The sequence below is a fragment of the Lepisosteus platostomus genome, chromosome 14 (genome assembly GCF_059453375.1).
Source record: "Lepisosteus platostomus isolate fLepPlt1 chromosome 14, fLepPlt1.hap1, whole genome shotgun sequence".
NCBI lineage: Eukaryota > Metazoa > Chordata > Actinopteri > Semionotiformes > Lepisosteidae > Lepisosteus > Lepisosteus platostomus.
Genome location: NC_142624.1, coordinates 7,597,301 through 7,620,514, shown reverse-complemented (window position 1 = coordinate 7,620,514; position 23,214 = coordinate 7,597,301). Strand labels below are relative to the sequence as shown.

At 39.7% G+C, this 23,214-nt stretch overlaps 1 protein-coding gene across 1 annotated transcript in view; it reads right to left on the bottom strand.

Moving 5' to 3' along the window:
- ihha (Indian hedgehog signaling molecule a) overlaps positions 1 to 23,214 on the bottom strand; it is a 70,243-nt gene continuing 47,029 nt past the window's right edge. The window contains exon 3 of the mRNA XM_088606823.1: positions 1 to 2,119. Within this exon, the coding sequence (XP_088462949.1) occupies positions 1,458 to 2,119 (662 nt within the window). The 3' untranslated portion in view covers positions 1 to 1,457. The remainder of the gene's footprint in view (positions 2,120 to 23,214) is intronic.

Sequence of the window (23,214 nt, the reverse complement as noted above, 5' to 3'; positions counted from 1 at the left end):
TTTTGACAAATTATTTTAATACTCAACAGACTCATATTTCCATAATATCACTATTTTTATTTTATTTAAATGTTCCTTGTTGACACTTGCCAGTGTTGAAATGAAAACAAGTTTGAATTATGTCTCTTTCAAATAACTTTATATCTGAAATGCAAAGACTGCACATTACACATAGAGATACTGCATATACATACAGTGATGAATAGGTGGAGAACCACTGCTATATAATAACTAAGAATGTCAGTTATTCCTGTTTTGATGCTCGTCTGAGATTACTTTTCAGAGTATCTTGAGGTATTCATGGATTTGCTGTTGTGAAATTGATGTGATGGTTATTTGATTAATGTTTGATATGGTCCAGTTTTAATTGACTTTTTGTCTAACTGAGATTCTCCACATGGAGGCAGATACTGTACTGTAATTGTCCAGGGTGGGTGGGTTTGTGCTGGAAAGCACATCTTTGCGCATCATGCAACAGCTGTAATTCACTGGACACCTATTTCTGTTGTCAGTGACTGCTGATGTTCAATCTCCTCTAATGGGTGTGATTGGGCCTACAATATCAAACTGGCAGAGAACTGGCACAATCTGCATCCCGCTATGCAGATACTGGGTCACTGCAGTGAATCCAAGATGAATAACAATTAGTGTTTTAAAAATCAGAAGGTTAAAAAAATACTTGGCAATTCCAAAAATAATATATATATATATGCACTATGATGCAATCTATACAGCAAATGTTTAACGTACAGTAAGTGGCTATTTAATGAATGGCGTGGTTGATGTCAATTTTGATTGCTCTTCTTTCCTTCAAGTAATTAATTTGTTGTAAAACACATGATGGTTGGTAACTGAAAACGCTTTACATGTACAAATGAAATCTCATGCATGAATCATACATTCATTGGTGGTGAAAGGACAAACGGTGCAGAAGGCCTAACGATTAACACGTGACAGTTCCCCACGTTACTCTTTTGTACCAGTGCAAGGTCGCATAGATGAAAACGCTTTAACTCGGTAAAATAAATTAATTATCTTAATATATTTTCAACGACGTTAAGAAATCAAGTTAAAACATCTGCCAAGAATATACAGCAATCAAAATTAAAACCAGGATCCCTGACCACCTTTTAAAAAAATTGACACGCACCGTAGTTCCTCCCGACACGTTCTTGTCGAGACGACTCTGACGTGTAACATACCCAACAAGTTAAGGGGTGAGTGGCGGTACTGGGGGGATTGCTGGGGAGACTATAAGGACTCACAATTGCTGTCAAGTCTCAATAACCTGTACAGCTAAAATCTCACTTTGTACGTTAACTCCCCCTGAGACATCCACCTAGAACTGAACCAACATCCCCCCGATTCTGAGTCCGTGAACCATCACTACTGAGGTCTCTTAAGAGTCAAAGAAACTCTTGGGAGTTGTTGCATTAATAATGTCCCTCTCCCGTCCTTCATCTCTCTGTCTCAGACATCCCCCAGGGGTGGAAATGCTTTGAGTCCATGAGAAGAGTCCCAAGCTGGTAGAGAAGGCGTGAGTACCAGTGAAGTCCATCCCCTTGCCTGGTGGCTGGCCCGATCACACTGTAGAAAAGCCGCAGTGGGGCAAACGCCCACTGGGCTAGGGTGTGTTTGTCAAAGGCGGCGTAGCAGGAAGCAAGCACGCCGTTCACCACCACTGTTCCCTGCTGCGTTAGCGGGGCGTAGGCCCCCAGGTCCTCCCGCAAGCTCACTGAGGCGATGCGGACGGGCCGCAGGGGCCCGCTGCCGCCCGGCGTCAGGACGCACTGCCCCGGCTGCACCTCGCTGGCGTATATCGTTCGGAACGGAGCTGCTCCCGAGCAATTGCCGGCCACGAACAGGAGGTGGGCGGCGGTGAGGGGCAGGCGCCTCGGGGGCTCCTCTCCCGTCTCGACGACATAGAAGAGCTTCCGGGCGGCGGGCTCCTTGTCGAGGAAGGTGAGGAAGTCGCTGTAGAGCAGGCTCCCGTCGTCGGACGCGGCTAGGACGCGGTCCCCAGGCTGCAGGTCTCTCACGGCCTTTTGCCGCCCAGACTCCAGGCTGACCCTGGCCCCTCCGGGGAAGCAGCCACCCGTTTTGGCTGCCACTGAGTGTTCTGGAGACAAGAAAAGAGAAGGTCAATCCATCAAAATCACAAGGTGCTAAAAACGTCCAAGAAAATGCCCCAAACAAAATATTCCGTCTTCTATTTTTACCTTTCGGCTCTTTTCCCCAGTTATCCCCTTTTAAATTTCCCATTCATCTTACTTGAATTGACGCTGGTGTGCCGGCCTTTTACACACATAGATTGTATTTAGATCCTGCTAACAGTTCTGGGCTCAAAACAGAGAGCAAACAAACATATTCGGGCTAGTTGTGAAATTAACAGATTTCTGTAGCTAAGGAATTTCTAAGCCCTAGATCAATTGGGAGGAAATTTGCATTTGTGCACTCTTTGCTAACTGGACAGTATTTTTCAGCTTTTAATGTTCCTCCCATTGCAAGTATGAGGTTTTAACATAAATCCACTGTACTGTATAGCAAGGTCTATGACAAAAGCCGCTCATAGACTCAACAAATGGACAGATGCATTCTACTCAATATAACTAGCTCATTGTTCCATTGGTTACCATTTGTATCTATCATAAGCATCTCATAATAAAATAATGGCAGAAATATCGCATGTTCATGAACATAAAGATCTACAAGCTATAGCAACAAGCCTAAGAAAGTACGATGAATCAGGGGCATTCTCAGGAATAGTCATTTGTAAACATAAGACATGGGTGAATGCTAGTCTAAAGAAGACTTCAGCTTTCTTGACCCCAAAAAACAACATACAGTACAGTATGTACAGGTAGGATAAATGACTTTGTAATGAGATGAGCAGAACTTAGCTTCGATTCACAGTAATAGTGAATAGAGGATAGTATTAGAATACTACAGACCACCAAATTAAGATACTAATGCAGAATTAATTTTTTTTATATCAAACTAGTTATAATATCATGTGTAAAAGAAGAAGTGGTTTTCTTCTAACAGAAGGGGGAAAACCATCAGGAATGTCCGCGGATAGCTTTAGGTAGTTTTAGGCAGATAGCATGCAGAGTTAAAGATAAGTTTAATGAAACTGTGTGAATTAATGTACATTTAGACACCCGGTTTTTGGTCAGTGTCAGTGGTTTTTGGTCAGAGTCGGTGAACGACTCAAAAAATGAAAAGTTTGATTCAGTAAATGACACAGTACCACTGACCACTATGTTCAGAGAAATAATTATTGAAACAAGGGCCGTGTCACCTGAGGTAACACCCCTGCTCTTAAAACCCTGGGATTTTTAATGACCACGGAGAGTCAGGATCTTACTTTAACGCCTCATCAGAAGGATGGCGCCTTTTCTTACAGTATATTGTCCCCGTCACTATACAGCGGCATTAGGATCCACACAGACTGCAGGGTGAGCGCCCCCTGCTGGACCCAGTAACACCTCTTCCTGTAGCAACCTTAGCTTTTCCAGGAAGTCTCCCATCCAGGTACTGGCCAGGCTCACACCAGTATGTAGTTTTATTTTTGTGAAAATAAAAAAATATCACAGACAGTTTAGTTGAAGAGATAAGATAGCCTGTTGCCTTAAATTGTACATTGCAAGATAGAAGGCAGCAAAATATTAACAAGTAAAAAATATTTCCGAATAACTTATTTTATTGTAATGAATTTTCACAAACCCATTATACTGTAGTAGCAGATTCTGGAAAAACACAACTGTGTGATATCAGACTTTCATTTTTTTATAAACAAGGAACAAAGACACTACCTTTTAGAGGGAAGCTAAAAGAAAATAAACAATAACAGAACATTTCACTCTTATGTCTGAACACATCAAATCAAAGTTATTTGCTAAATCTCAAAAGTGGATTTTTATTATAATGGAACATTAATAAAACAGAGCATATTGTTATTAATCTAATCTAGGACATACAGTATTTGCATCGATAGCTAATGATATGATATGGTATATATTAATGAAACTTTACATTACAAATACAGGTATAAGTTCTCCCACTGTAGTAGGTGTATCCAGTATTTACTGTAGTATAAACATTATTATTATAGTCTAATGCAATGCATGATTTCATAAAAAGTCAAATGAATACAACCATCTGAAAAAAAACATCAAAATGTATTTGAAGAGGAGGAAAAGTGAGAACAGAGCAAGGAATTCACTGACGAGGAGACGAGAGAGGGAAGAACCCAAAGAGCGATCTTGTTTTATTTGCTTGATGTACGTAAAAACAAAAACAAAAGCAATGAACATCTGAGAGAGGTTGAGATATGCCAACATGAGGTGACTAATGCATTTTCAAGGCACACTCAGATTGAACATTGAAATAAGCTGTATTTATAATATTGAAGTGTGTACCTTGGTGGATGAGATATGACTGTAATACAGCATGGTTGTGGGTTTGGTGACATGAAAGTTCGGGAGGGATGACAACAGCCAAGTTCAATCAGCCTCAGCCATCAGTGAATCGCAAACACTCCTGACATCATTTCCTCTCCTAAAACATTATAAACACTATCCATTATCCCCTTCTCTCCCTTGCATACGTGTTTTTTAATCCCACCTCCACCCCATCTCCACATGTGCAGCTGCCCCTGGGTCTCTCCTCACTCTACATAGGACTCCCAGCCTCCTTGTCCTCTGGCGGTCCAGGAGGTCAGCCCTCAGCCAAGCGGGTTAAGCCAAATTTTAACTAAAGCACCCCATAATCCTTTCAGTACACTTAATGTTTGGGTGTTGTTATTCCTAGTGAAAGAATAGTTATGTCAGAAGTCATGAAAAGGGTGTCCGATTAAGGATCACATTCTCTATTTCCATATTCAGGTGGTGAGAGGCAGAGACCTTAATGGATAATTCTGTGAAATTAATTAAAATGCAATGAATAAATATGTTACGGAGTGGTTCCATACGAAATCAATCCAAAATGGCTCATGTTGATTTATCCCAATTGATCCGATCAAAAGTTTCCAAACTTGGAGAAATTAGACTTTAAATTCTGGACCGGAATTACCAGGCATTCAGAAGACAGTGGTGCTTAAAGCCAACCAATTTTGGACTCCCAATTTCTCCATCACTGATAAAAACAGAAGGATGATTTTGATGCTCCTTTAAACATTATACATGCGGTTGGCACACTACTTTATACTAACTATAATATTTGTTCAAAATTAAGTGTTTTTTTTAAATCTCACTTATCAGTTATGACACTTGTTTAGACCCTTGTTTATAAGGTTTTGTGTTGTATCCACCATCAGTTGAGCTACGTCATCCACTTGAATGGTCACAGCCATGTGACTGTGAGTCTCCCATTTCAGCTTGCCCATTTACTCTGTAGTTATGGTTCCAGGGTTTCTGAATCATGACCTGTTTCTTCTCCTCTCAGGGTGTATGTTCTACTTGTTGCTGTGGTCAGCTCTACTGACTAGATCTAGTCCTAGCCTTAATGGGGTGTGCCTTTACTTGAGAATTGTGGGAAAAACAAAACTGACACAGTGAGAGCTGTACACACGTCCTCAAAACGACTTTGGAGCAAGCTCAGCTAGAGGTTTTTATGATCTCACAAAGATATTTTTTAACCTAGTGATAACGGCCATACAAATAAATAAAAATAGCCAAAAAATACGAATAAAGATTGCTGTGTGATTCAAGACAAGTGGAGAAATTCATGTTTCTTTATAGATATGAATGGAAAACCTGCATACTTATATTACTGGAAGGTACAGTACTTTCCAAAGAGCAATAGCAGTTGTTGTAGAATTCACTGCTTTGTTATTACTTTCTGGGTTTTATATTGCTGATATCTAGTAAATAGCGTGCTATGTTTTCAGTAATTAATTACCCCCAATGTCCTCCAAACATTACCTTTTGCCGATTCTGTTTCCTAGGTAAAAACACAAAAATTGTACTAATCATGAAACAAAGCCAACTTAATGAGGAGGCAGTAATCACTCATCTCAGAGCTTGTATATCTCTAATTTCAGATCTGCAGTTAACCAGTTCATGTAAATATACCTCCCCTGCTTTGGTTTAAGATAATTTGTTCCTGAAAATCTGTTTGTAATAAAAAAATTTGCATTACGATAATTTGCTGAAGAGGTCATTTCAGAGGTCTATAAAATCGCCCACTATTACTTTGCTATCAATTTACTGCTCATTGAATTGTCAAAATAAGAATATTATTATAATTAACATAATAATTGCTTACACTTATATAGCGCTTTTCTGGACACTTCACTCAAAGCGCTTTACAGGTAATGGGGACTCCCCTCCACCACCACCAATGTGCAGCATCCACCTGGATGATGTGACGGCAGCCATAGTGCACCAGAACGCTCACCACACTATCACACTGATATCAGCTATCAGTGGGGAGGAGAGCAGAGTAATGAAGCCAGTTCATAGATGGGGATTATTAGGAGGACATGATTGGTAAGGACCAATGGGAAATTTGGCCAGGACACCGGGGTTACACCCCTACTCTTTTGGAGAAACGCCCTGGGATTTTTAATGACTACAGAGAGTCAGGACCTTGGTTTTACGTCTCATCCGAAGGATGGCACCTGTTTACAGTATAGTGTCCCCATCACTATATTGGAGCATTAGGACCCACACAGACCGCAGGGTGAGTACCCCCTGCTGGCCCCACTAACACCTCTTTTCCAAGGAGGTCTCCATCCAGGTACTGACCAGGCTCACACTTGCTTAGCTTCAGTGGGTTGCCAGTTGTGAGTTGCAGGATGATATAGCTGCTGGCCATTATTGTATGTTTTTGATAATAAATCCACTTAATACGGTAGTAAACAAGACGGGACGTACAATGGTAAACTGCTGAATACCGACAGTGCAGTTAGGCTCAAGCAATGCAAATGTCTTTCAAGCACTCGCCTTTTTCAGTGTATTGCATCACTTGTATGGTGTACAGCCAGGGGACTGCTCTTCTTACTTTCCTTCCTTTTGTCATGCTTGAAGTACTGACCCTATTTATCTGACATAATGTTAACAAACTGGAGGAAGCTGAACACAAAAACACTACGCAGGTTTACGAGGGACGCAGCTTTGTTGTAAGGACAATGTCTTTGTACTGCAAAAGAAACCAGTTAATACCCCAAATTTTGTTGCAGCGAAAGGTTTTATCAATTGTGTTTTATGAATAAATCGAGTGGTAGGAATACATAGTTGCTCGTTTATTTTTCGGTGCTATTGAGATGAAACATAGCTGAGATATGTGAATCTGGAGAATGAGTTTGACACCCCTATGTTACGCCCTATACAGCTAGAGGGCGCTCCTACTCTGTCTTGTCCCTTGTTTCCCGGTCCTTTGCTTCTCCTTCTGGTGTGTCTCTGTCTGGGGCTATATTTTTCCGGGTCACCCTTTCCTCTTCCCTCAGCATTGAGGTTCGGATATCCTGAGACCCGCCTCAGGGCTGATATCCTCAGCACCAGGTCGTCTCCTCCGCGGCCTGAGGGCATAGGTTTCTACCCGACATTGTCTGACCTCCTGAGCCCGGGCTTAGCCCCGTCTCGCGGCTACGCATAGGGTCTTTTCTCGCTCTCCTGCCATTCCATGGTTCGACCCCTCCGACATCTGTGACACCCTAATTTAAATTAAGTCTGGCCCACCATAGCAAATGACTTTGACATCTCCATTCAAGATGTGCTTCCCTTTGATTTACTGTGCGGGAGAAATTCTAGAAGGAATTTAGACATCAATGAGGAGTTGTGGGAGGAGCCATGATATGATATGCAATTTATAACCATGTCATAATAAGAACACCCGATCCAAGTTTGGACAAATAATGCCAAGATAATGCTCTTGGCTTGAAACACAGAGAGGAAGTTTGAAAGAGTCAAAGTAAAAGCTATGATCACTGGGAATCAGCCCAATAAGTCTAGCCATAAATATGGTTAAAGCCCGTTACACACAATAGAAAGGTGTATGACAGACAGCAGAAACCATAGGAAGTTTGGGAACAAGAAGGTTGGGTTAATTATAAAACCTGCCAAACCTACCACATCAGATTGATCAAAACTTGGTTATAGCGTGAGTACCAGCAGGAAATGATATTTGCTGTCTCTGTTCAGTATTAGTGACTGATTCCATCCATATAAAACCAGAACTATCTAGCAAACATCATGCAGAAGTCTATCAAACACTGCACTTGCTTTATGATGCTTTCCAGTGTTCTGCTACAGTAAATGATATAGAATGATATAGAACAATTATCTAGAATTCTGAAAAGCACTCTGTGACTGCTTTTGCCTTATTGAAAATACAGTATTTACCCATTGACAAAATGTTAAGTTCCCCAGTGTTGGTACTATAATGTGTGTAGTCCCATATCAGGTACCAGTACCAGTTCAAACTGGTGGTTTTGCACAGCGTACATTCCTATTCAGAGAACTCATAAGAGAGTCTGTAGATAACTTGGCAATCCCATAATGAAGCAGAATATCTTTAGTGACCTATGTCATGTGGAGCTCATCATTGTGTTGAAAAATTAAGGTTGACTTTTTTAAAATATTAATTATAATTCAATAGCGAATAAATAAAGCAGGGATCTATGTGCAAAAGAAGAAATATGTTGTTGTTGGAGATCTCTAGCTTTGACTGGGTAAAACCAATAGGAATGTCTACTGCACAGCTGTTTATCAGAGTACCTTCAAGAGGGAATGTCCGTATTGATCTATCTTTTCAAACAACTGAGACAAAGTGAGGAAAACAGAGGTAAAAGACCTACCATATGAGGGAACTGTGATCACAGTTTTGGTGTATATTTTGGACCTGTACAGATAGAATCCAAAGTACTTCAGTAAATGAAAGGGTAACAATGGTTAAAATAAGTGCACAGGACATCACGTGCTTTGAAAAAGTAATAGTGGTTGTTGAGATTATATTTATTTGTTGTAGGAGATCTGAAACTTCCTCGCACTGAGAAAAACCAACAGGAATGTCTACCATCCAACTGTTTATCAGAGTATCTACAAGACGGAATGTCTGTATTGATCTTCGGTGAAAACAGAGGTGAAAGAAACATTAAGGATCTGTGATAACAACATGATATGATCTGAGATATACCTTGAAACTATACAAGTAGAGTCCAAAACACTCTAGTAAACAAAGGCAAGATTGGTTGACCCAAAAAGAAAAGAAGAGAAAACCTCTGTGGCCAGAATCAAGAGTGAAATACAAAATAAGGACATAAGGGGAAACAGAACCACTTTTATACACAAAGGGTTGTGGGAGACTGGAACAAGCTAGCCTGACTACCTGACCTCTACAGACAATTAAAAAAAAAGATAAAATGGCCTCTTCACATCTGTAAATTTTCTTACAAAAACTGGTCTCTTGACTATTCTTTTGTTCCATTGTCATTACAATGCTTGTATGTACTGTAAACTGCTAAAGATTATAACAAGTTTGTGCCACATCGCTTCACTTTAGTAAGTGTAGTCAAGTCTTGTTAACTTCTTACTTCTAGGACAGACTCCAGTTTTGATCTTCACATTATTCTTGGATGAAAAGATTTGATGAAAATTGTAGTAATACAATCTAGCAGTAAGGTTACTCTGCAGTGGATGTTTGATGGATGGTTTCTCATGTCTTCCTTAATTTGTAGTATTTTTCAAAAGAAATATGTATCTGCTTCTGGTCAGTGTGTTTTAACGTGAGCCCTTATAAAAATAAACTGTGTTTTAGCAGTGTATCAGTACAGAAAAATGACATTAATTACCGGATAAGGCCATGTTAGTCAAATTAATGAATTATATTTAACCTCTTCTGAGTTAACACATCTATAAAATGACCAGGAGAAAAATTGTTGCTTCTAATTTTTGTAAGGCTGCTATGTTCCAGGGTACTAATAACCAGCAGAGGGCAACAAAGACTCATTTAAAATATGTGCTGAAAGCTATCGATAAAGTCAACATTTTGTTTAGAAATACAAATATTTTCCCATATTTGAATGGTTAAGTACCAGAAAGATACGTATTACATTTGGAGTCAATTGCCTGAATAGTATTTGAACAATAGAAGTTTTATGCCTCATAATTGTATGCCTCATTTTGAACAATCTCACTACTGTAAGTCTCTTACTCATACTTTTCAGATAATGTGAATCCTGCCCTGCCAGGAGCGATACAAGTCTGATTTGGAATCAATTACACTGTCTTTGAAGAGACAAAAGGTTTAAGTTACAAATAAAATGGCAGTCAAACTGCCATTTTTGGTTGATGAGAGAAAAACCGTGTTAAAATACTTTGATTGTTCTATATCTGGGATAACAGCTAACACATTTGAAGTTAATTGGCGAAATTTCCATTCAACCATCCACTCATTTTCAAGTCATTTTGTGAGGGGGAGCCCTCACAAACACAAACATGCACGCACTTACAAGAGGGACAGATTTCCCAGAAGCCAATTCACCGACCAGTATGTGTTTGGACTGTGGGAGGAAAAGAGGGGCGGGAGGAAAAGAGGGGCACCCAGAGGAAACCCACACACACACACACGGGGAGAGCATGCAAACTCCACACAGACAGCACCCCAGGAATTGAAGCCAGGGGACCCCTGCTCTGTGAAGCAACACTGCTAAATACCGTGCCCTTGTGCTTTCCGACTGGCTAAATGGTTTTTCTTTGGAATAATAGCAGTTCACAGTTCTGGCTGTTTAATTTAAAAAGATTCGACACTCTTGTTGTTGACAGACACATGTTTTTCAAAGACTGGAATGCTGTTCATTTTGCTACAATTCAACTGAATTGAGATTTTGGATCCCAAGATAATTTTGAAAATCCAGGGTCCAGTATGATGCAAGAACACACATTTTTTTTTTTATTTTAAGTTGATCAAAATTGACACCCAAGCTCAGCAGAAATGGGATCCTTTCAAAGTTTCATGACTTGACTCCATCCTTTGAATGAACACGTGATTATTATTTTAATAAAATCCGTCTACATCCGGTGGGATGCTTTGAAATGCCGATGTGCCATGAGAAGATTAAGTGGATCCCAGTAATCCTAGTATAGTCTCCCTTTAATAGGATGTATTTCGAGTGTTTGAATGAGTTCTGCAAAGCTGACGATAAGAGAAACAGTTCCTAGATTTGATGTAAAGAACAAATATTTGGGAAAGTTAAGAAAAAAACTAGCCAGAGCAGTTTACAGAGATTACGGATCAGAAAAAGTCAATAAATAAATCACATTCCTGGAGACAAAGGGGTCAGTTAATTATCAGACTGAGCTTTTATCTCCCCATTGTATCTGTAGTCTTTCACAGTGATGGAAACCTGATTCTCCCAGCACAGCACAGCGAGTCATCCACTTCAGTGCCTAGTTATCATGCTTTACCTATTAGCATTGAATTAAGCATTGAAAACATTCACAATTATCTTTAGTTACAGTATTTATAAAATATAGTGCATGATCTTTTACAAACCCACATTCAGCCTCACTTATTTTGTGCTTTATGCATTTTCGAACACTTTTTAAATATATTATCGATAAGTATTATTCACTGTACTTAACAGTCCACTAAGCTTCATAAAATCTGTTAAGTCCTCTTTTCACAATCTTTCTTGGTAGGCTAGTGATGTTACGAAGTATGTATCCTTTGACTCCACTGCTAGAGAAACAAGAAATAAAGTTCGGATAAATATGTTAATGAGAAGATTATTTCACTATTTTCCACTCTTTTACCATGCTCAGAAAATGTTTGTGAACCCCAAAGATAAATATGGAAATATCATAGATTATGCTTAGTTTATGTTAAAATAATCATAAAGTTTATTCCATGTCTCGTGAATCAAAATGCTGTATGAATTAATTAGATAAAGAGATAAATTAGACACAGAGGAGGTGAAAAATAAGTGAATCCAAAGTTTCATCAGGGACTAATTAGAATCAGGTGTTGAAATGATTCGATTTTGGGCAGTGAGTTTGGAAGGCTGCACCCCATATAAAGACCAGAAATGTATGATTGGTCTTCACCGTTCAGAAGTCATGCAAAGATCAAGGGAAATCTCTGAGGACCTCAGGAAAAGTTATTGATGATCATCAGTCTGGAAAGGGTTACAAAACCATTTCTAAGGTCTGAGGCTCCACTAATCCACTGTCAAACAAACAAATAGAGTTCAAGACAACAGTCTATCGAGGAGTGGCACTCCCAGATCTCTCCCAGAACAAACTCATTAAGGAAGTTACAAAGAACCCCAAAGTGACATCCAAGGAACTGCAGGGCACTCTCATCTTGGGAAATGTGACTGTTAATTTGACTCAACAATCAGAAAACAACCGTACAAGAATGTTGTTCATAGAAGGATAAAAGAACATGGTTGCCCATTTGATGTTCACCAAAGACATACACTAGATGATTCACAAGGCTTCTGGAACAATACCCTCTGAACAAATGAATCAAAGGTAGAACACTTTGGCCTAAATGAGAAACATGTTTGGTGAAAACAGTGATAATTGATTATAGAATGAAATACTCTGTAACTGTTAATGGAACCATGGTCCCATGATTGATTGTAAATTGAATTGGACCGCCAAAACAGAGGCAAACAGAGGCAAAGTATTCATAAGCGCAACAAAAGTTGTATTTTCGAAGGAAGTTAAGGAGTTTCAAAGTAGAAAGCACAATGTTAACACTTTTTTAGAAGATTTTTATACAGAGCCTTCTAAATTTTAGGATTCATAGCTGGGGAGGAGCCTGGTCATGCAGTACAAAAGCTGAGAAAAGTGATCAGTATAACAATGCAACCCAATAACATGTCGAATGTACAGAAAATGCAACTAATCGAAACAATTCAAACAACGAGATCGAAAACATACCAGCACATCTACAAATGAAGACATTTCACTTTTTACAATGGCCTAGCCAAAGTCAGGGCCAAAACCCAATCAAATTGCTGTGGCAGGACCTGAAGAGAACTGTCCGTGAACAATTAGTTGCAGTAATTGCTGCTCAGGGGGGTTGCATACAATTACTGAATCTAAAGATTCACCACACATGGATATGGTATGTTATATCATTTGAGGATAGATACATATTGAAATAGTATCATGTTTTGTATAATTTGTTTCATCAGGTTTTATTAATAGGATAAAGACCTACTGGAATAACATTTTAGGATTCAAATTGTGAAATCTGTGGGTTACAAAATCTTTCTCCCCACTATAGACTATACCAAAATAGTGAAACATACCACAATTGTATCAATTGTTTTGAGTGAAAAGTAAGGAAATGAATGTAAAAAAAAAACCTTTTGTAACATGAGTTGCATTACCTTTTCACTAATACAGTACACTCAAGAGTTAAAAAGACAGTTGCAGGTGCTGGAGAACATCCTGATGTTGATGTTGAATTGTGGCTGCTTGGGCTCATGAAGTTCTGGGTAGCAACCACATGAGGCCAACACCTCCCTGAAGAGCAGGATATTCATACAGCTCTGGAATTTCATGTGAGATTGACAATTGAATAACACTACTCATGTGAAATTTGTCACAAGTGAGTAGTGTCTCAGGAGATGTATAAAAAAGAACTCAGAGGGGAAAAGGGAGATTCTGCTACAAGCCTCAACACAGGAGGAACAGGGGGAAACTTACAGGTGCTGTCAGTAACTGAGGTGTCCTGATACAGGTAGCTGCTACAAGAAACAAAGGAGCAGCTGAGCTCTGAATCAAGTGATGGAGGCTGGCGCTGCCTCAGAATGTTCATATAGTGGGACAGCTGATGGAGGAAAGCACTACCTGAAGGCAAAGACATAAGGTGGACCTAGACCAGCTTTGACAGAGGAAGGTGTGAGCTATTCCCACATCCTTTGAAGGAACGCTGGAGCTGTGAGGAGAGTGGTCACCACTGGAGAATTCAGCTTCCCTGCTTTGCCTCGAACTTCCAGGGTCAGGAAGGAGTAAAAGAAGAGTTTTCTTTCCACTGAGAAGGGAATAAGTAATTTTTGACCACAAAAGGGGTTGGAGATGTTAGAGCTTTGTGGGAAAAAAAGTACATACTGTACCTCTGAAGCATAAATTGACTAACACTGTTAACGAGGGGACAATCAAGACAACAGGTGCTGGGAAACAGATCATCTGGAGCTAGAAGGTAGATTAGGGCAAAGGAAGCATTATCTCAGTACAAAACTCTAAACTTGCCCACAAGGGGGAAATTTGAAGATCACCAATCTCGGATGGGATTAAATAGACAGTCAAACCCCTTCACTCCCAGAGAACTCGGAAAAGCCCAGGGTGTCATCGGTGGTAGGCTGGATGGTAGATTCTGGATGCCGTGTGGTTCATCACCAGCAGCATGGGAGACTCTGAAATGGGGGGCCAGGATCCTGGTCGAACGTCGAGCTGGCGAAAATCCAATTAGTCTAAATTGTCCTGTAAAATTAGGATAGTCTGGGATCTGCGAGTTGTGGGTAGTAGGTGAAAAGTGAAAGACACTCAGACACAGGCACATTACTAGTACCAACTTCTACTAATAAACTGCTGTTTGTTACTTTACCACATCAGTACTGTATCTGGAACAAGCTTCCCTGTCGGTTTATGTCCCAGCCTTACGAACAGTCTTTGTAATGTTTTCAAAGACAAGGAGGGCTTTTTCAGCCTGTGCGGTTCAGCATTTGCTCTCGGCCTTTCCTTTGAGTTCCAAAGGCGCATTTTCAATGGCAGAGGTATTCCAGGGGATCCTTTTAATTTATGTTTGACTGTGGTGAATGAAACAGCCTTGTGGTTCAAAGAATAATCAAAGAAGAATCAGAAGCTATAAACAGAGTTTGTTAGAAACATTTTGCTGACATTCGTGGGGTTGAAGTGGCAGAACATCTTGCTTGAAAAATGGATCTTTTGACTATATTGAGGTGATGTATTGTTGCAGCAATGTACTGTAGGGGCAAGGCAAGAGAGGGTCCACTAACATCAAATGTGGTGATGCATCTCTCTCAAATGAACATTTGAGTGATTATGGTCTATAACCTTCATGTTGTGGGGCTGTTTTTGAACAATCAGGGGTGTGGTCTTGTCTTTCCTCATTATTAATTCAGAATAGGACTAGAAAAATACAATGTCAGGTCCTATTATATGAAGAAAAGAGAGGGAGGGATAAGGGGTTCTGACCCATTGTTTTCCAGATATAACCAGATCACTGGTACCTATTATATACACTGCAACTGGTATTTTTTCATTAGTGCCAAAATTTTGAATGTACTATATGGCTTTTTTGTGTACTAAATTGTGGTGTCAAGAGTTGTACAGACCTAGGAAATGAGGCAAATGTGAAGAGGTTTGGGATAATAGGTGAGGTCACTTCAGTAAGGGATGCTCCTTGAGTCAGACTGTTTATGCCTAGATTTTAAGCAGCAAAGAAGCTGTGGTGTATGCCAGACTCACTAATGCCACCATTTCCAAACAGAAAGATGGCATTCTACTGCTTACGCAAGGCACAGTTGCCTGGGCTGGTAATTAAAATGGCTGACATTCACAACCTGGTTCAGGCTGCCCTGGAATGCTGCCTACTGATGAATCCTGAGAGCAGGATAAATAATATAATGAATAAAAAAGACTCTTGAAAGAATGCTGTCTAGACAGAGAAGTCAAAAATCTTGGCAGAAATTAGAAACGTTTTGTGAGGTGAAAACCAAACATTCCAACAGAAGAACCCCATCCGGACCACAAAGCATGGAGGTGGGAGTATGGTAGTTTGGGGCCTCAGGACTAGGAGAGGTTACCCATATTATAATAATAATTATATAATAATAATAATAATAATAATTGCTTACACTTATATAGCGCTTTTCTGGACACTCCACTCAAAGCGCTTTACAGGTAATGGGGACTCCCCTCCACCACCACCAGTGTGCAGCCCCCACCTGGATGATGAGACAGCAGCCATAGTGCGCCAGAACGCTCACCACACACCAGCTATCAGTGGGGAGAAGAGAGTGATGAAGCCAATTCGTAGATGGGGATTATTAGGAGTCCATGATTGGTAAGGACACCGGGGTTACACCCCTACTCTTTTCAAGAAACACCCTGGGATTTTTAATGACCACAGAGAGTCAGGACCTCAGTTTTACGTCTCATCCGAAGGATGGAACCTGTTTACCGTATAGTGTCCCCGTCACTATACTGGGGCGTTAGGACCCACATGGACCACAGGTTGAGTGCCCCCTGCTGGCCCCACTAACACCTCTTCCAGCAGCAACCTTAGTTTTTCCCAGGAGGTTTCCCATCCAGGTACTGACCAGGCTCACACCTGCTTAGCTTCAGTGCATTGCCAGTTGTGAGTTGCAGAGTGACATGGCTGCTGGCATATGGACAGAACCATGAATTTGGCATTGTATCAGCCATTGCTGGAGGAAAATGTCATCTGGACATCCGTTTATCAACTGAAGGTGAGCCGAAAATGGATCATGCAGGAGGACAATGGTCCTAAACATACAAGCAGATCTAGTAGAGGATGGACGAAGAAGAAATTTAGCATTTTGTATTGGCCAAGTCAAAATATGAACCTAAACCCCACTGAATTGTTACTGTATGGTAGGACCTGAAGTGAGTGGTTCTAGCAAGGAAAACCTCAGAGGTCACCTTCTTGAAGCAGCTGTGCAAGGAAAAATGGGTGGACATCCCTAAAATACAATACAATAGCCCGATAAACAGCTACTGGAAACATCTAGTTGAAGTCTTTGCTCTTCAAGGATGTGACACCACTTATTTGAATCTAAGGAGCACATAATTATTCATGAGAATTCTTACTGTTAACTGAACAAATAATCCAAATAGAGCTCATGTCTTTGTGTTATATGTATTCAGTGACAATTATCATTTATTATTTATTATTTATTATAATTATTTATTATAGTGACAATTATTATTTAATTAAATAGGGTGGCATGGTGGCACAGTGGTTAGTGCCCATCAGCACTGGGGCCCTGGGTTCGATTCTTGGGGTACTATCTGCATGTTCTCTCCGTTTTCATATGGGTTTCCTCTGGGTGCGCTGGTTTCATCCCACTCTCCAAAGAATATGCTAGTAGGTTAAGTTGGCTTCTACAAGATGAGCGCTGATAGTGTGTCTGTGTGTGTCTTCCTGTCCATGGTGTATCACACCTTGCTACCACTGTTTGTTGGGATAAGCTCCAGCTCCCCCACCCTGTACTGTGTAAAGCGGTTTAGAAAATGGAAGGATGGATGGGTTGATTCAAACCCAAAAGCCCTGCTGTCTCCCTAGTTTCAACTGACAGTTTTGAGGATAGTTCAAGACGCACGCCAAAGACTAACTTTTAAATGTCTCCTTGCCTTCATGAATGGTCTTCTTTTAGCATAGATTTCCTTCAGCCTCTTCCCTAGGTCTGATTCTCGTTTAATTCCCACAAATAAGGTGAAAGTGTGATGTAAAGACATCATACGTTTTTTTCTGACAGAGATGTACATCATTCTTTTACATGCCCACAAGTATTTTTGGAGTGTTTGCGTTACGGAAGTGGATTGATGCCATCAAGAAAAGAAATAATTTTACGTTTATCTGTAAATTGCAAGATGGTACATTATTGCATACCTTATGTGAGAATCACGTCTTAGTGCAATCTCCATACAAGACCTACAGTATCATTAGGTGGGTGGCTGCGTCAGCATGCGTAGGCTGCAGAGGAGCAAGTAATAGGTTTATTCAACGCTGAAAAGAGAAGAAACAAAATGCAATGTTTCGGCTGCGGAGCCTTCTTCGGGTGCTCACACCTCACACCTGAAGAAAGCTCCACGGCTGAAACGTTGTGTTTTCTTTCTTCTTTTTTTCAGCATGGAATAAACCTATGACTTGTTCCTACAGTATCATTAGCTGACTTGCTCTTTTATGCAGTGGAATTGACTGTATAGAACAGTCTCTCTTGTTTAAGGATAAGTCAGAAAGTCCTCATGCTTATAATGATTCTGTTCACATTAAGTAAAAATTGTAACATTTCATTATGACAGTTGAAAGTAAGTCCATGCATATTCTGCTTCTTTGAACAATGTCACAGACACTAAGTTCCAGCTGAGCTATCGGTATCTTCTAGGTGCTGTCATTGAACAAGGCTGCTCATACAGCCTTGATCATTGGCATCTTGTAATTATGTAATAATGTACTATCTTATAATAATGAGATAACTGTCTATCTTGTCATAAAGAGATACTTGACTATCTCGTTATAACAAGATAGTTTACTATCTTGAAATTTGTACAAACAATTTCAAACAATTTGTATGACAAATATGGGACTTCAATGTGGATCTTGACCAGACTGGAGAGGAAACAGAACTGATAGCTTACAACAGTTGATGACCCATAGGGTGTTATACACACCACAAGAGACATAACAAAGTACATTCCGGTACAGTAAACTAGAAAATGGCTCTCTTTTGCACATCTTTTAGACCCTGCTCTCCCTTGGAGGGTGACTACTACTGGAGGGAGGTGAAAAAGATTCTAAAAGTAATTACTGGAAAGGAAATTCCAGAAGATCCTAGGTTGGTCTTTTTGGGGGATGAATCAGTGCTGGTACTTGGTAAGGATACCAATATAAGATTTATTTAAGAGGTGTTATATTACTGCTTATAAATGTATAGAACTAGAATACTGCCAAGCTCCTCAATCTGATTAAGAGAAATTAACTCCTTCTGTATGTGTCACTAGATCTTTTTTTATCTCTTGGAAAAACAAATCCTAATGTATTTAGCGAAAATATGGGGAAAATCTGTTACATTGTGAACACTTTTTATTACTCCTGGTAATAAAATGATTTTTTTGTTATGCTGTTTTTTTTGCTAAGCAGAATATACAGTATTGTAAATCTGTTCTACCTTAACCTTTCAATGTTTTTTGTCTTGATTTATATTTTATAGTTTTTTTTATTTATAGCTGTTGTGTATATGTAATAAATGTACCTCAATAAAGTAATTAAGATCATGTTAAAAAGTGTGTTGATAGTACTACAGAGAAGTCAAGACCGGCCGTGATTATGTTTAAGAAATGTTCTTCATAGATAAGCTCTGTAATAATTCATAAAGTCTGCTTTAACATCTATAATGGCATTCTGTAGTTGCTGAAAATCAAATTGTGAAGATTCTAAGGCGATGAGACTACGGTGGTGCAACTTTTGAGGTGGGGTCCTTACTCTAAAGTTAGGATAAGGCTTCAGATCCCATAGCAGGAAGGTGTAAAATGTAAACAGTTCACTTTGTTTAGGGGTGTGGCCAGGTTGCTCTTTGTTCCTGCTGTTGTACTGTATGTTTAATTTGCTGTATGGAGGCCAGCAACAAGAGCCAATGCTATAATTGGAGGTCTGTGACTCCTGGGCACCGGAGATGAGTGTATAAAACCATCACAGTATGAAGATGGTTCTGTACTTGAGCTTCAGTCTAAATTGAAAACCCTTGGGGTTATATTCGATTCTGGCTTAACATTCGACCCACATGTGCAGCATATTGTCAAAACATCTTTTTTCACCTCAGAAATATCGCTAGACTACGCCCTATGTTATCACTAACAGTGGCTGAAAAGCTGATCAACACATTTCTGTTCTCTCGAATTGACAACTGTAATGCTCTACTCGCTGGGGTATCTAAATCTACTTTGAACGAACTGCAGTATGTCCAAAATTCGGCAGCCAGAATCCTGACCAGGTCTAGTGCAAGTGATCACATTACTCCTATCTAGGAGTCCTTGCACTGGCTTCCTGTCAAATTCCATGTGGACTTTAAAATCCTCATGCTCGCCTATAAGGCCCTGCATGGCTTGGCACCTCAGTACCTGTCTGAACTATTATCGCCCTACACCCCACCTCACAACCTTCGCTCTTCTATTTCTGGTCTCCTAACTGTCCCCCTACATTGTATGGGTGACAGGGCCTTCTCCTGTTATCCCTCCAAGCTCCGGATCCATCTGCCCAAGGATATCAGAGAGTCACCTTCTCTAGACCCCTTCAAATCCAGACTCAAAACCTTCTTCTTTAGAAGAGCCTTTACCTAACTGGATCCATTCTTTACCTTTAGGTTAAAAATGTTGTGATGATTTTCCGGGCTTCTATAAAAGAACAGTGGATGTGCCTCTAGGTCTTCACTCCTAGAGAGCTCTCTTTCAGATTTGGGGGATCCTGTTTCAGGGCAAGGGAGATGAACTGGTCTAACAGGGCTGCACAAATAAAGCATCAGTGAATTGTGTGCACAGTAAACATTTAATGAAAGGTATTGTGTGTATATATAATTAATGAACTAAGAGGTGAATTAAATGTTATATAACTGATTAATGTTTGTCAACTTTGTAACCACTCCTCAGGATAAAGATGTTTTTCAATGGGTACCTCTTACCTTATCACTTATTTTTGGATTGGTTGCAAGAAGCATTCCTTATGGTGCCTGTGTACTAGGTACTGTAGGTCTTGCAGAATGATTTACGTTTGTCATCTGTATCCCATCCTGACCTTACCAGATCAAACACAGAAAATGCAATATCCCATCTTGAATGTAATTAATGTAAGGTGATTGAATGCTAATCTTCATATGGTGTTTTAGTGGCTATTTTACCAGATTCATAATCAATGTGTCACATGACATTTGGTGAATTCCATTTGTTTCAGAGAAAACAAACTTCATATCGTTAGGGGAATCTTCTGATAAATCTAGCTGGAGTTGAGATATGAAGAAGTGGGAGATGACAGAGCCTCCACAAAAGAAGTTTCATTGCTAATACCCAAGTGGCCCTGTTTCTTACAGGCACCAACAGCAAACAACTCAACCTGCAAGGTGCAAACTACTTCCTTAACGCACATTGTCCATGAGCATCTGAGGAGTTTAAATGTTTAAGGTGAAGACTAGATCTGTCTATATCATCATGCATTTGTGATGTGATTCTGCCAAATACCTCTGTATAAGAGAGTTTCAAAAATGTTAAAAAGCCCTTATGGATCTGGTCTATGAGACCGTCTAGGTCAGAAATACAATGGACCTTTTCACTCCATGTGGTGTTGCTTACAAAGTTTCAGACAAATTTATTACCAATTATACCAACAATAAAGCATTTATCGTATTCCCTTCAAGGTCAAAGCAGTGGTGACGACAAAACTAAGATTGTTGACATGAGGTGATATGTATGTGGCAAATGCCATTGTTTTCTTTATTTATGCACACAGTCTGCTGTCCGCTGTTCCTGATGCCCTGGAACTAGCTAGCCCTGGAAAACAGGTGATAACAAAGCAGTCCAAAATATTATTTACTATCCCTTAATCTGGTAAAGCAACAGAGTTGTGGGGAGGACGCAACAAAGGACAAACTGTTAGTGCTACAAAGAGCGATATCAAGTTAAAGATATGAAAATCATTGGGGAATTATGAAATACTGGGCCCCTTGGAATAGGTCACCTAGACGGTCCAGGGAAACTACAGTAGATATTCCCTGCCAGCTGTATCATTAGTCAGATGTGTACAGTATGTCATTTGATGTACAGTAACAAACCCTATAACAATAGTGGAACCCGGCAGAAATGTACCTTGCAATTTGACTAGAATGGTCTTAAAGACTAGAACTTAATTCCAAGTAAAGGAATAGAATTGTTGAGTGGATAAAACATGGTGAGTGGATTCAATTGGATCGCAATTAGTGGAATACCTGGTTATAAAATAAACCTGTTTATTTCATATCCATCAGATAATAGTGCATGCTGTGAAATAAATGCTATGTTCTAAGATTCTCTAACATGCAGAATTGCCATTTGCAGCAGCTGTGTTTTTCAACACGTTCCCTTGAAATAATGGTGGAAACCTATTGTGAAGTTGTGAGAAACACAATTTCATCACATCACAAATTAAAACAGGACCTTAATTCATTTCATTTGGAGGAATATCAGGTCATTATGAGGTCTGGATGACAATATTACAATACTGTTATCACACTAGATTATTTTGTAGCCAGGCTGTACATTAAGTGGAAGATAAAGCTTTAGGCAGCATTGTTAAGGGCCTCTGTAGTAGTTACTACTCTTCTTAAGAGTAAGAGTCTGAAGACTCTCTTTGGGGATCTAAGAACAACATGAGTGTCTCAGTTTACTGTGATGGACAAAAGCACTACACTGTCTTGAATCGAGACATAATGGTGGACTGAGCAGTTATACCCCCCATTGCAGTTGCTAATGATCAGCCTGCGTGAACCCAGTAACCACTCACACCTGAAGAAGGCTTCACAGCCATAACGTTGTGTTTTTCTCTCTTCTCTTTTCAGCATGGAATAAACCTATTACTTGTTCCTTTGCAGATTTACAGGTTTGTCTGTCCTGGCATTCCAATTCAACGTGACCAGGGTCATTCTCTACACCATCTCTTTCCTCTCAATCTTTATATACTGTAATAGAATGTGAACCCACATATTTAAAAGAATTGGTGATCCCATATACTCCAAATAGGTCTCAAGTGTTTCACAGGTGCAGAGAGAAAAGGAGGTGTCAGAAATGTGTGATGCTTTAGTCTTTTGGAATTGGCTTTTGTTTTAACATGGTGTTTTTATACTCTTTTTTTTTCTTTTGTTCCATACTTTGAGGTGATAATTCTTCCTAAAAGTGTTCTAGAAAAATAGAATAATTGACTGGATCAATGACATTAACACTTCAAATACTGAACAGACAAGCTAGTTTACTGATCAGCATTTTCCCCTGGGATAACAAAATACAGAAATACAGATTTCATGAAAAATGTCAGGTGTTTGGTACAAAAATCTCCAAAATAAGTGGATTGAGAATTTGTAGAATCTGAGTTAATCATTTAAAAAGATGTTGTGGATTAATGTAAGAAGAGCAAACAGTGCTACCATGCTTCAGTTCAGTAATAAAGATCACCTGGTTGCTATGGTGATGACTGAAGATATCCTTGCTGTGAGAGGAATTGAGGAGAGGGGCAGGTCACAACCTGGCCTATGACCGTCACATCCATGTAGAACTTTTCATCTGCAATTTTGTAAGACTACTATGGCTACAACGCAAGCCAGGAACAAAGAACAAAGGATTTGCTCTTGCCTTGCTCCTTTGTTAATTTAACATAAAGGCTTTTTTTTTCATTTCACTAGGAACAAAAACATTCAAAAATTGTTTGGAATATTTGGTGAGATAAGTATGTCTTGCCAGCAGCCATATCACC